The 13,929-nt window shown below is 48.1% G+C and overlaps 2 protein-coding genes across 3 annotated transcripts in view; one reads left to right on the top strand and one right to left on the bottom strand.

Moving 5' to 3' along the window:
• Positions 1-1,006: 1,006 nt before the first annotated feature.
• On the top strand, positions 1,007-2,589 carry HIGD1B (HIG1 hypoxia inducible domain family member 1B). Its single transcript, XM_016202075.2, has 3 exons — positions 1,007-1,106; positions 1,713-1,847; positions 2,483-2,589. The coding sequence occupies exons 1-3, from the start codon at positions 1,007-1,009 to the stop codon at positions 2,545-2,547; spliced, it is 300 nt and encodes a 99-aa protein (XP_016057561.1). The 3' UTR covers positions 2,548-2,589.
• A 499-nt stretch (positions 2,590-3,088) lies between these two features.
• Positions 3,089-13,929, bottom strand: part of EFTUD2 (elongation factor Tu GTP binding domain containing 2) — a 28,104-nt gene continuing 17,263 nt past the window's right edge. For both annotated transcript variants that reach the window (XM_016202073.2, XM_016202074.2), the window contains exons 13-28: positions 13,815-13,905; positions 12,529-12,664; positions 11,219-11,346; positions 10,296-10,489; positions 9,243-9,354; positions 8,687-8,827; positions 7,958-8,059; positions 6,915-6,997; positions 6,370-6,456; positions 5,974-6,100; positions 5,688-5,775; positions 4,960-5,078; positions 4,778-4,872; positions 4,154-4,307; positions 3,867-3,974; positions 3,089-3,546 (exon numbers count right to left, since the gene is read on the bottom strand). In XM_016202073.2, the coding sequence (XP_016057559.1) occupies positions 3,451-3,546; positions 3,867-3,974; positions 4,154-4,307; positions 4,778-4,872; positions 4,960-5,078; positions 5,688-5,775; positions 5,974-6,100; positions 6,370-6,456; positions 6,915-6,997; positions 7,958-8,059; positions 8,687-8,827; positions 9,243-9,354; positions 10,296-10,489; positions 11,219-11,346; positions 12,529-12,664; positions 13,815-13,905 (1,861 nt within the window). In that variant the 3' untranslated portion in view covers positions 3,089-3,450. The remainder of the gene's footprint in view (positions 3,547-3,866; positions 3,975-4,153; positions 4,308-4,777; positions 4,873-4,959; positions 5,079-5,687; positions 5,776-5,973; positions 6,101-6,369; positions 6,457-6,914; positions 6,998-7,957; positions 8,060-8,686; positions 8,828-9,242; positions 9,355-10,295; positions 10,490-11,218; positions 11,347-12,528; positions 12,665-13,814; positions 13,906-13,929) is intronic.

Raw genomic sequence — 13,929 nt, 5'->3', positions numbered from 1 at the left:
AAAGTCTCCATAAAGCCTGCCACTGCTTCTCTGACCCCACAGTGGTAGCTTTGTCATCAGCTCTTGGCCAGTTCAAAACAGACGCTGTGCCCTGGCCCAGCTGCTCACAGCCCACTTTCTGGTCGTCTCCTGTGGTAAGCATCAGCATGCTGAGGACCTGTGGGGCCAAAAGGTCTTGCTCCTCCAGGAGAGGAGGGCAAGTAGGTATAGAAGTTGCCTCAGACAGGGAGTTTATTTCAGGGTTAGACTTAGGAGGCCCACAGGCAGAACCCCTGGTTTAAGGACCAGGACTCTGGAACTCCGTCTAGTTTGTGATCAGAGCAGACATTTATAGAGGTTAGCAAGTAGAATAGGGGTCACCAACCCAGGGATGGAGGCAGGGGGTTGGTATTTGCAAAGAACCTGGAAAAAGATGGACCTGAAAGTGGGAACAGCTCAGGAATCAGAATTTGTTCTTAGTATTAATGTCTGAAGTGTACACAAATCCGTGTACAATTATTTCAATCTCTGGTTCTGGTGATTGGGTAATCATGCTGTAACATTGCCTGGGATGGCTCTGGTTCCCTGAGGCCAGATCCTGCTCTGTAGCTCCCTTAGGAGTAACTGTCACAAACTCAAGGCCAGTGGGGGGGGGGGGTCCCAAGGCTCAAGGCCTTTTCCTTCCACCCTCATCTGTGGATTTTTCCAGCTGCTTTTCTTGGCCCAAGGATGACACCCATAGAGATGCAGATGGGAGAGGGGGAAGCAGAGAAAACAGTGAGGTCAGAACAAGCTAGGGAAGAGGCAGATATTAAGATGAAGAAATGGCACTAGTGGTCCAGCCATTCTGAGACAGGACATCTTTTTACGTAGCAGCTGTGTAGGGCATGGTTAAGAGAGGGTCTCAGCAGGCGACTTTCTCCTTTCCACCCCAAACTGAGTAGCACTGGAATTGATTGTGGGGTGCTTCCTTCTAGGGCTGGGCTGAAACCTAGGAGCCCTAGCTGCTAACATCTGGGGCAGGATCATGTCTGCTAACAAAGGGTGGTGGGCGCCACCCAAAGGTGAAGACAGTGTGTCTGAGAAGTTCCTGAGGAAGACCAGGGAGTCTCCACTGGTGCCTATAGGTGAGTGGGAATGGAAGGGATGGGGGGCAAGGAGGGGCCTTCTCTCAGAGAATACCTCTCCTAATCCTTTCAAAGAACAAAGCAGAGAACTCAAGTGGTCCTACCCACTGAACAACCAACAGCTAGAAGAGAGAACCGATAGCAGAGGTGCTAAGGGATAAAGGGACAACCCTTTACAATGAAATGAGGGACTCTGGATGGGTGGAGGTGCTGGCCAACTGAGTGCATGGGATGTAGGGAAATGTGGGGCACCAACACCAATGTCAGGAGGGGAAGGGGAAGTTTGGGATCCCCTAGGGCTTTCTTTAAGACCCTGGCAAAGTAGGAAAACAGCTGTATCAGGATGTGGGAGCCAACAGTGGTTCAGAAGGGCCGAGAGCAGAGCTAACGGGTAGGGGATTCATGATGATGGGCTATTTGTATATGGGGGACGGGAGTCACTGGAGGGAGGCAGCCACTTTGAAAACACCATCCAGAGGAAACTCGGTAGTCTAATAACCCCCCCAACCCCCTCTTCATCGAGATGCCCAGTCTGCCTACTGAGGTCTCTCTCAAGAGTAATGTGCTTTGTAGATGAGGCTCAAGGGTCATGTTCTCTGACTACAGGCTTAGGAGGCTGCCTAGTGGTAGCAGCGTACAGGATTTACCGGCTGAAGGCTCGTGGTTCCACCAAGATGTCCATACACCTGATTCATACTCGAGTGGCAGCACAGGCCTGTGCTGTGGGTGCCATCCTGCTAGGTAAGTGGGGTCACAGGAGAATGTGAGCTAGGAGTCCTGACAGTTAAGGGTCCATGATTTCAGTCCCTGTTCCCTATATAAGGCTCCATATCAAGTCCTTGGTGAAATCCCCATACTGAGACATATTCAGGGTTCCCTGTTTAATCTCCTGTCCCAGGCCTGTGGGGACAGTGTGCAGTCTGTTTCATGACAGTTTGTCCTAAAGGTGAGAAAAACCATGCAACAGAACATAGGCTGAACTTCTCTTCCTCTCGGGATCAAAAGGCAGGCAGCTACTTACTAGTTGTGTGACAGTGGACAAATCCTTCTCTGTTGGTTTCCCCATGTGTAACCTAATAACCACCCCTGGCTTGCCTACCTGAGGTTGCAGCAAACCTGAGGTTTCTTAGATAGAACTGCACTTGAAATGCTTTGTGAATTGTTAAATGGGTTGTTTTCTAGGCTGTGCGGCCAGGTGCTTGCAATAGCTGTTGAGCCCTAGAGAGGAAAAATGAGCAGTAAACTGGACTCTCAAGGGGTCGGCTGGAGTCAGATCCCTGGGGCTTTGCAGCTACTTCTCTCTGGGACACTGGGGGAGTCAGAGGATGGGTGAAGCTTTCGATGCCAAGGGGTGTTTTGCCTTCTCCCTCATGCAGGTGCTGTGTACACAATGTACAGAGACTACATCAAGAGAACAGCACAGGATGCCAGGGAGAAGTAGGTTCCTATAGCCACGGGCAGTCAGACACTCTCACATCAATCCCTGGTATGTTCCTAATAAAGGAGTTTTGTGAAAAACTGAGAGTCTCTTCTTCACCTGGGGGAGAACAAAGTAAGGGATTGGCAGTGGCTGGTTGGGGAACTCAGAGCAAAGGGTTGGAAATCAAATTTTGGCCCCCAACTGCAGGGCAACAGAGACTTTCAGGGGGCAGAAAGGGAGGTGCAGTAGACCTCCAACCCCATAAACCCAACAACTCCCAAGCCAGCTCAGGTCCCACCTAGAGAAGGATGGTAGAGAGAACAGAATGCCAGGAGTGGGAGTGGGGGCAGTAAATAAGCCTCCATGCTTACGGGACACTGAATTAAGAGGCAGGCACTTCCCCCACCACAGGCTGCTTCCCTGGAGACCCAGGCAGAAAGAAGGCTGCAGCCGGGAGCAGAGGCAGTGAAGCCTCATGGGAAACGACATAGATTTAGAACCCAAGTGCCAGGACTAGACTGTGCTGGAGGAAAGGGTGTGGATGAAAGAAACAGAGAAAGGCAGAGGTTAGAATGTTCTGTTCACTTATAAACCATGTCTAAGGTCAAACTTGTACAAAAAAATTCCATGTAAATTCTGAGGACAGGGTCCCCTGGGGTTAAACACTTTTATCCTCTTCTTCCCTGAGCCCAAGTTCCTCTCTGTTCCCTGGGAATGAAGCCAGGCAGAGGCCACAGAAGGAACCAGGAGGCCAAATGTGCCCCCCTCACTGGGCTCTGCATTGGAGGCTCTTGGGTTGCTCCAGACGGCCACAGCAGCTCCCAGACACTCTGACAACATGGAGTCCAAATCACACCAGGTCCCAGCTTCTAGTCCAGGATGCAGCCCCCTGCAGGGAGCAGGAGCTGCTAGGGGTCCTGGCATTCACATGGGGTAATTGAGCACAACATCCTGCTTGGCGAGCTCCAGCAACATAGGATCATCGAAGAACTTGCTGATGCTCACGTCTTCACTCAGGCCCTGCAGAGGGTGGGGGCAAATGCAAGAATGAGTCCTGTGTGGTGTTTGAATGAGCTGGGGGCTATCTGAGACCTGTGGTTTAGTGCGAGGCTGGGGGTGGTGGGGTGGTGGAATGTCAACCAGGCTGTTTGAGGATCCCTGCCTTTAGGGAACTGTCCCTGGAGAGCAGGTCTAGCTGCCTAGGGCCTGTAGAGATTGCATCTCTTTACATTGTAAGTAAACTGCTTAGTCTTTGGGAGAAGGGTCCAAAAGGAAGAAATGGACTCCTGCTGAAACCCCTGCTGGTTGAGGGGTAGTCATAGGTCTGAGGGGACACACACCTTCCGACGACGGGTTTTGATCATGAATTCCCGGGCCAGGTGAGGAGCTGGCTGTGGCTCCAAGGGGCGGATGACAATGCTCTTATCCAGAGGATCACCAGGAACAATCTAAAGAAAAGGGGTTTCAGAGGATCCAGGCAGACCTCCAGTGCATTTGGGCCTGGAAGCAGGACTCTTCTCAAGGAGGTTGGAAAATCTCAGTCAGGACTTGGAAGGGGAACAGGTCAGAAGGGATTGGCCTTGTACAGGTGGGAGGCCAAGTTGGCCAGCATGCACCATTTTCTCACCTGCCAATGGTGAAAGACAGACAAGGAAAAGGCCTGCCCCTGGGTGTGAGTCCGCAGATCAGTCTCAAAGCCAAAAGAGTCGATAGCCGGGATGAAAGCTTTGATGGTGTAAAGAGGGGAGCCTGGAATGGGTGCGTCCTGAGTCACATGCCCCCTGAGACAGAACAACAAAGGCTGGGTCAAAAGCAGAGAAGCAATCTGCCCCCAAATACACCCCAAAACAGAATTACTGTCAAAGAAAGAGTAACTGTGAATGCACTACAGGAGACAGAAAAGGCTGGGGCTCTCAGTGTAATTCCCTGTGGAGGTCAGAGGGGCAGCAACCTCTAGGCCAGAGTGAGAACACTGATGGACAAGGTTTTATAGACAGTCCCACCACCGACACACTGCAGTACTTTCCCCATGAGCTCTGAGAAGGGGTGCCCAATAAGGAACCTCAAATTTTAATCTGCAGGAAAGCGGGGGATTGCCTCATTCCCGTTTCTACTTCCTTCTGAAAACTCAGCTCATTAGGTTTCAGGAGTGGAGAGGGTGGGGAGGCCGATCCCTCCATGGTAGCCAACTGACTTCCTGCTTTGCTCTTCCTCTCTGTGCTCTCCCTAAAACAGGCCTGGGGCTGCTCACCTGCGCCTGGCCAGGACAGTATAAACAGCAGAGACACAATCTGCAGGGGCCTGCACCTCTACAAAGTAGTAAGGTTCCATCAGGCGAGGAGTGGCCTGCAACAGAGGAACAAGAAAGGGATCCTTAGCTTGGGGAAGGCTGAGGACTTAATGCCCTGGAGCAGCAGAGCCCCACTCACTTACCATGAGGAAGGCAGAATAGACAACTCTCCTGGCTGTGGGGATGATTTGGCCCCCGCCTCGGTGCAGGGGCTCCTGGGCAACCACTGCATCTAGAATCTTAAACTTGACGTTTCGAATCACTGAAAAGGAAATGACAGCTAATTAAGGAGTGGATCTGGTGCCAATTAAGGGTCCACAGCCAGAGCAGCAAGGAGCTTCTTATAGCTCTGCAGCTATCTTGTGGCCAAAGAAGATAAGGTACAAAATTGCCCTACAGATGGGTGTTCTGATAGAATATGCAAGGCCTGTAGCAAACATTTAAGCACACATTTGTAGTGCTTGTTTCAGGTATCATAAAGCTTCTCTAGAAGTTTACGTGCTTCTTTTGCAGACATCTAGTTATTTTTGGGTATAGAATAAATTCTAGGAATTGCATATTTGTTCCTATTAAGTCCAATCCTGGTCTATAAACCACTCTAATCCCATCTTCCTCTTGAAACATCTGCTCAAATATATTCCTTCTCAGGAATGAGGAACGAATGTCAATCTGGAAATGACTTTATTTCCAGGACGTACTAAGTGTTAGCAAAGGATAGGGTGGCAGAGAGGCAGGAAGGTGGTTCAGGACACTGGATGGCCCTGCTGCTTCTCCTGCCAGGTCCCAAAGATGAGCCCACCACACCTTCTACACCCAGGTGCAAGGACCCTAGAGGACTAAGGTATGGCAGGCAAGAAACTGGTAGACTTACATTCATCACAGAGAGGTCCCTCCCTCGTTCCCCACTGGAAACCTTGAACAATGCTGTCCTTCACTGAGCCAAGAAGAGCCTTGTCCACCTGCACAGAACATAAGGGCTCTTTAGTAGTGACCCTGGCAATAGCCAGAGTTTAGAGGGAGGAGAAGGTAGGTACACTTATAAGAGGATATTCTTTCACCAGAAGACACAAAATACTTTCAGGAAAAAAAGAACATTTTGTAGTTTCTTCCACTTGAGCTAACAGACCGCCACATGGCTCCCATCAGTTCTCCTGTACCTCAGAGGGCAGGGTATCATCCACAAGGATGTTGGGGCCAGTGGCATCAGGGCCAAAAGCCCAGATGGAACGGGCAGCCAGCAGATCCCAATCGTACTTGGTTTGGAAGAACTCTCCCAGCTTCTTCCTGGGGAAGGAGGAGACAATGGAGGGCTCAGCCAGCTCTGTGATTGTTGGCTCCTGGGGCCACGGATCCTGCCTTTCTGGAGACAGTCAAGTCACCCCACCGCCCACAATAGCAAAGGACAATAGCAAAGTGCTATAGTCCAAGACAATAGCAAAGTGGGAGAAAAAAATTACTTCCCAGAAGGATGTGTGGTATTAGAGACCCAGCAGGTAAGCTATGGCACCCTGCCCCATCTCCCCTTAGCCCTGGAATCAGAGCTGTGTTCTCGCCTGTTCCATGTGATCTGGACCACCTCATTTTCAATGTCTTCAGCAAGGCCCTTTTCAAGAGGCTCAGCAATCATGGTGATCTTGTTCCTAGTTAGAAAGGAAATGAGTAATGAGGTGGGTGAGCAGGACTAGCAGAAGGGCCATTCCTAAGAAAAGGGGGACAAAGGAACAGCTAAGGCAATGACATCAGTGAAAACCACAGGAGCAGAGTAGAGCCAAAAGAGCTCATCTTCTGTCTTCTTTCATTAGCATCTACCACTCTTCCTAAAAGTAAGGTTTGAGGAAATACTTTAAGATGGTCATATTATAAAGAAAGGAGAAGTGACAACTGCAAGTCATCCTGGAATAGAAAGTCTTATGGCAAAGGATTTCACAGGATCATGTCTAAAGGCATAATGGATCAGGGGCCTGAGCTAAAACTCAAGTATCCTAAGCACCCCCATCCCAAGAATTCAGGGTCTCTATTTCCACAGTGTTTGTGATTGTGGTGGAGTTGGTGGGGAGGGGAGCATGTCAGTCCAAGGGACACTATGCCTCCAGCTTACTTCTTATTGGGTGTTTCAGCAAAACACTTGAGGGAGGATGTTTCTACCACGGTCTCACAAAAGGTAACAACGGGGTCAGCCACCTGGGAAACAAAATAAATTATTAGGCCAGGTCTCATTTTGTTGGAAGAACCACCTCCTGCCAAAGGGAATTCCGAGGGCCCCTTGACACTACCTCTGTGAGAAGCCCCCACCTTAATCAGCATCAGTGACAAATAGAAGGCTAAAAGTCACTATCACTGAGAAGCCTGACAAAACTTAGTGTAGCACAGTATTTATGTTCTGAAGCGAAGAGTATCTGGGATCAAATTCGATCTAAATTACAATCCCTCAACGTATCCTTTGACATCCATGTAGCCGTCCCATCACCATTCACTGAATCACTCCTGCAGGTCTGTCAGAGCTGGTACTAGAGACTGACTGGGGAGTACCCATTCTGTTCTCAAACTGTGACTTTTGGGTAGCATAACTCTTCCCTGATGTTCTTGTACCCAGGAAATCCAGTATCTTCTATAGCACCAGTCCTGGGCACATCAGTAGAAGAGTCTAAGAGGGGTACTTGAGGGTACTCATTCCCACCACCCTAGGGCCTTGGAGAAAATGTGTCTCTCAAATGGGAGACTGAAGCCATGAAATGGGCAATTTAATTGAGGGGCTAAGACTTGACAATGAATCCAGGAGAGCCAGGCCCCATTCCCTCCTTGGAACAATCCACTCTGAGCCTTAATCACCACAGATAAGTTGCTTTTTTTTTTTTTTAAACAAATGACCAAGAATAACTCTGGCTTGGGAGACTTGACTTTAAATGTCCGACACTGAGAATAAACCTGTAAAAGGGGGAAAACCAGATCTCAAATACCTTCCCATTTAGGGAGCAACAGATCATGGTTTTCTGAAACAGATCTCCTCTAGTAGGGCACCCCTCTTCCCTTGAGCCTTCCAGGGGAATCTAGGGTTTAGCTGCTTGAGAAATCAGTCTGAAGCTATGAACCAAGCCCCCTGGTCAGGCAGGCACTCAAGAAAGAAAGGGGCCGCTGCTTTACCTTGATGTCTATCTCCGAGTACATCTTACGCAAATCATGCATCACACAGTCCAGGTAGAGCTCCCCAGTCCCCAGAATCACATGCTCGCCAGACTCTTCCACCTGAAACACAACAGCCCTGGTGGTCACAGCCTGGACTCTCTTGTGCCAGCAACAGTAGATAGAAACAGAATCAAGAATGGACCCCAGGAGGAGGTATCTGAATCCACTTTCATAAACAACCACTGCTCACCATCGGTCCTGGCCTCTTCAAGAAAAGTCCTCAAGACACCTGGGTCACTCAGCACAGTGCTACTGGGTGTGATAAGGTCACTAATTTTACTGCCATCTTAGACATCTAGGGAAAACCATGCCCTATGTCTGTGGACATAAGCTGACCTTTTAGCCCTGGCAAACTACTCAGAAAGGTATGTTGGCAGGCTCAAGAGTGTAGAAGGGTCAGAGTGACTCACTTTTCCCTCTCAATTTTTCTGGAAAATAAATTCAAAGTATACTGTACAGAGAACATATCTTTTCTACCTAGACACTTGTGAAAGCTGTGTGCGTGCACACACGTGAGCTCCCCCAAATGGGTCTCACCCTGCCTTTAAATGACAGTGACAGGGATTAAGTCCTGACACAAACTGTTGAAAGCAGATCAGATACCTGATGGACACGAAGCAGCAGGCAGCACAGACCACTTAGCTGGGGCAAGTAGGGCTTGGCAGCTGCTGCAGGCCCTGAGCCTACCTTGGTGGTGAGGGATGGATAGCTCTTGTTGACCTTGCGTAGACCGTCCAGCATCTTGGGCAGCTCTGAGGGATTGACTGGCTCCACAGCAATCTTGATAACAGACGTGGTGTTGAACTTCAAGGGCCGAAAAATCTGAGCCTGCGATCCAAAATGCAGAGGAGTGAGAACACCTGGCCTGAGTAGGTACAGACGGTGTGGAGGTAAGAGAGAAACTGAGGACCTACTTAGGGGCAGACTCTTCTCCAACCAGGAGCCACGGGGCTGCTTGGAGGCAAACTGAAGGGGGATTTATTCCCATGTATTTTGGCAGAACAAAGAGAGAAGGGAAAGAATAAAAGGCATTCCTCCTAATTTCTAGCACCTGAGCAGAGTACAGGGAGATTGCAGCAGGCTCAGATCTAGAAGGCTGAGCCTGGGCTGAGGACTGGAACCAGGAAGTAGCAGTGGCTCTGGGTTAATTCCCTACCAGTTCTGCTGCTTATTGCTCACGTGTGCCGTGGGTCCTGTGACCCTCTAGCTTAAGCCAGTTCAGCCACCTCTTCAGAAATTTTACCTCCTCATTGCCTCGAGGTTCAGTTATGGTTGCTGTCTTCACAATTGGTTGATCAACACCTTCAATCAGAACCCAGTTGCCAGCAGGAACTCGGTTCACTTCAATGTGGTACCTGAAGCAACATCCAATAAGCAGCAATGACACCTGGGCAGAGTCTTCATTCCATAAAAATGTACTCAGTGCCTGTTGCGTGCCAGGCCCTGAGCCAGGAGCAGGGGCCAGCTAAACAGATAGATTCTAGCAGGGGAGGGATGCAATAAACAATCATATAACCACACATATACGTCATTACAAACTGGTAAGTGCCATAAAAAGAAACTGCAAGGGATTAAAAGAGGACAAGACAGGAAAACTATATTCCAGTTGGATGTTGGTGGTAAGCAAGCTGCTCTCAAAGGCACAGGATGTAAGGAGATGCCAAAAGCACCGCAGAACATACTGCAGCTGTCCTAGTTCTTCTATTTTCTTCTGCCTTCTAGCGAATGGGGTGGATTTGGAGGAGGCAAAAGGGGCTTCGACGAGGTGCAGCAGCCACACTAGGAATAGGATTGCCCAGTTCTGCTTCCCAGATGAGGTGCTACACTTAGGAACTGATAAGCAGCCCAGAGGCCCAAGCTAAATTTGATTCTGCAGATGGGGATGCTACAAGGGATCCAGCAAAGTCTTCTCTCTTGGTCAAAGAATAGTCAGTGGAGGTTGGGAAACAATTTCTTTTGGGAAGAAACACAACGGTTGTGACTTAAGGAACACAGAAGAGGAAGAGGGGATTAAGATGAGTAAAAACAGAAATGCTGCTACAAAAGTTCATATAAGCCATCCAAACAAAGGCAAGGCTCTTGGCATTATCCCAACAGCGGCTGCCTTTGGCCCTAGCAACACTGGGTAGCAAGAACTAGAAGTCAATAGATCTGCTGAGGGAGAGTCATCTTAGCCCCTATTGGGGGGAGCCAGGCAGCAACTATGTTTCCAGGGAGGACCACCTCCTTCCAGCTGTTTGGGGCAGTTCCAGTGTAGAGGACAAGGCAGGCCCCTAGGGGCTTTGGTTAGAGGTACCTGGCCACAGAGATCCAAAGGCGGCCCACGGTGCATATCTGAGAGTCTTCCTCATCCTCCAGGGTGTAGTTCTCTCCCAGCACCTTCACAGGCTGCCCAGCATGGATGGTGCCACTTAGCACCCGGCCAAAGGCATGAAACTGAACTCCGTCATCTGTGCTATACATCTTGGTAGTGTGGCACATCAGGGGACCCTGGAGGAGGGGACAGAGTGCAGCCTCAACCACACATACTCTCTCGGTAAGTACCACTGTCTCCACCTCTCCTCATAGCAATGACATGAGTGCTATGAGGAGGCAGCCCAGATGTAGAGAAAATGTGACAATCTCCTGGGAAAATTCCAACCATGCTCTTCCCCCTACTTATTAATAAATGTCAAAGGCATAGCAAAAAAAATCCACTTTTCCTTTTTTTCTGGGATGAGGGCAATAGGGAGGAAAAGCAGGGTTAGGATGGTAGATTGGCACTGTTAACTTGCAAGATTATGAGACTAACTTGCCCCAAATTTCCTCTGAAGATGTAACTCACAAACTTTAATCGGCTGTATGTTTATGCTGAGAAACTAGATTGCCAAAAGAATGGCCGGGAAAGAGTTTTTGAAGAGCCAGGATTGACCAGATTAGCAACCATTCATTGAATCTTTACTACCTAGTGGGTGACATAACATTTTCTTAATCTTATTTAAGTCTCATAATGACCACACACATATTATTAACTCATTGCACAGACCAAAACCCTGAGGCTCAAAGACTGAATAATGTTCCCAAGATCATACCACTAGTAGCAGTAACATCAGGCTTTGAATTCAGGAAGTTTGACCGTGCTCATGGGGAGGGGAAAAAGGCATTACTTCTGTGACCAGAAAACAGTATCCTCGCACAGGAGGGAAGAAATCAGAGAACCGGGAAGCCACATTCCCTTACATCAGGGTCACAGTCGCTCATGGCCTCGCCGAGGTCGGAGTCCACACCACCGGTGTAGGTGTGCTCAATCTTGGGCTTGGCGCCCACCTTTGGAGAAGGGATATGCTGCACACACATGTCCACAAAGCCTGCAGAGGAAGAGAAAGCCATTATTTTACACCCTCATAGGGGGATGTGAGCAGTGACTTATCAGCTCATGATGGTCAGAAACCTAAAAGGGAGAGGACTTTCTGCTCTGAAAGCTGTGACAATATGATTCTAAGGGGAAGTGATACCCTATTTCCTGGGAGTATGCTGCTAAAAGGCTGCAGTCACACTAATGCCAGGAAGAACAAGAAGCAGGTCTCAGTGGTTCCTTGGAACTCAGCTGACAAAAACTTTCAGTTATCTGTATCAATCCACGACCTTTTATTAAATATAAGAACCTACGAGCACTTACATGAAACTGAGTAAGTATCCCATCTCTCCTTCCAAGATCTACTTTGAACAATCCTTGAATTGACTTTTCCCCTTTGGCAAACATCACATAGGTTTCTGTTCACTAAGTTATCTTGTTTTTCTAACAGTCAATAAGCCATGCGAAAGAGAACGTCCGTTACCACCCTACGGTAGGCATGTCTACTTTTAGTGGTGTCTCCCATGTCATACTGATGGCCAGCCCAGAGTGAACTACTAAAATTATGTACAGCGCAGACTCAGACACCAATATCCCACTAGACTCAGAATCAAGAAATTGCTGAGGGGGTCCTTTGCCATCGCGTTTTACTCTCCTTTATTTTACAGATGAGAAATTAGAGTCATAGAAGAACTCTATGACTGGCCTATGGTCACCCCGTGGAAGAGCAAGGCCCAGAGCAGTCCAAGGCCTGTTCTTCTGTATCACCTGCCTTCCGTGTAACTAAAATATGGGAGAGACAAGCTCAGGGGAAAGAGAAATTTGAATCTACAGTCTGTCTCCCAAATCCTAGCCTGGTGCTTTTCCTACTATTTCACATCACCTACTAGTCCACCTTCTTGACTGTCTCCTGGCAAAAATGCCAGAACCTCGGATCTGCGCTCCCATTTCCTTTACTCACATGTTCCTCCTGGTAGGGAAATTTAACTGCTTTTGTTTCCCAGCACAGAATTCTTGGTACCATCCACTAAGGAAAGCAGCTAGGAAAAACCCAAGTGCTCTGTATCCAGACCTGTAGTTTATTTGAAAGAGCCTCAGATCTCTGACCACTACTGTGGGTTAGGGAAAAGTTCTCCACAACACGTGGCAGGACGTAATGATGGTGATGTTAAGGAGGCCATGAGCTCTTTATTACCTGTGAATTCGCCAAAGAACTTTTTGCAGACCAGCCTGAGAAGGGGACGGATGTTCAACTTCAGCTCCTCCTTGGTCAGGTGGATGCCAAGCTCATCCAGCGTTCTCGGGAGGCTGGTGTCCACATCACCCACAACCTGTGACAGTACCAGACACCATATCAGTTGTAGTGATAGCCCCACTGTGGTGCTACGGAGGAGGCCAAGGAAAGGCCAATGGGCAATCTGAAGGGTCGCTGTACTAGATTCTTGTCTACAGGGAGAGCTTTCAGCAAGAACAATTTAGTTTCAAGGAAACCTTTGGTACCTACCCTTCAAACCAACCCTGGGTGAAGCAGGCTTGGTTAAAGACCCACACCAGCCAATAAACCGGGCACTCTTAGATGGATTGCTATCAGTGCTGCCCCCTGGTGTCTAAAAAGCAGCATTACTCTGGCAATCCTTACCCTTCCCTATTTTAGAGACTGGATTTAGAGGATCGCTGTACTGGAAGGAACCAAAAAAGGTCACCTAGCAGTCCATCCTCTGTCAAGACAGGGCCAAGCTAAATCATCCTCAGCAGACTCCAGGTCTCTGCCAAGACAGATTCTATAAATTTCTTTTATTAATCCATTACAGTTTGACACAAGATAGTATTTTTTAGCACTAATAAATTTCAATCATGTTATTTTGTCTTGTTGCTATGTTTTACTATTTTAAAGTTGGAATGGCCCCACACATTTTGTATATATGCGTGTGTTCACTGTACACAGTACTTATTCAACACTTGCATATTTTATAAATGTCTCAGGAGAAGTCTGTATGAAAATTCTTGTACATTATTACTTTTAGTTCTGCCTTTTAGGGAGTACAAATTCATACAAATGCAACATTATCCTCTTTTCTTTGGAGCATCCCATATGTTTAACTCCATCCTTACCACTGTCTGATGCATCTTATGCAATCTGGCAAACATTGCATACCTGTGTGCCTAGAACAAAGCTCATGCTACCACTCACTAATGAACATTTAACTGATTTCCAGGTTTTAAAAAAAATGTTCTCTACTGTTATAAATAATGCCATAACAAACAAATATATTAAAAACTGGAGGACTTTCACAATTACAGCTGTAATTTAAATTCCACAACTGAACTGATAAGTTCTCAAGTGTCACATTCTTTTGAGCAGTCAAAATCTTTGCACAAAATTTGTTTTGGTTGTGCCTTTTCTTTCTTTCATACATTCCCCCTTTAAATCCAACAGTACTTAGAAGGGCAGATCTAAACCAGGTGGCCCAACACACTTACCTGAGCAAGGATCTTATACAGGGGCTCCAAGATAAACTCCACGAAGCTCCTCTGGGAGCTGCTGGTTGGGGCCTTTTTGGTGAACTTTCGCCTAAAGAGAAAAAGAGTTACGGGT

Source organism: Miniopterus natalensis, chromosome 17 (genome assembly GCF_054644295.1).
Source record: "Miniopterus natalensis isolate mMinNat1 chromosome 17, mMinNat1.hap1, whole genome shotgun sequence".
NCBI classification, from domain to species: Eukaryota; Metazoa; Chordata; class Mammalia; order Chiroptera; family Miniopteridae; genus Miniopterus; species Miniopterus natalensis.
This window is presented reverse-complemented; position numbering and strand designations above follow the sequence as displayed.

Coding starts and splice junctions, on each gene's coding strand:
- HIGD1B (XM_016202075.2), top strand. CDS start 1,007: ATGTCTGCTAACAAAGGGTGGTGGGCGCCACCCAAAGGTGAAGACAGT. Junction 1,107..1,712: donor GTCTCCACTGGTGCCTATAG/GTGAGTGGGAAT, acceptor CTCTGACTACAG/GCTTAGGAGGCTGCCTAGTG. Junction 1,848..2,482: donor TGTGGGTGCCATCCTGCTAG/GTAAGTGGGGTC, acceptor TCCCTCATGCAG/GTGCTGTGTACACAATGTAC.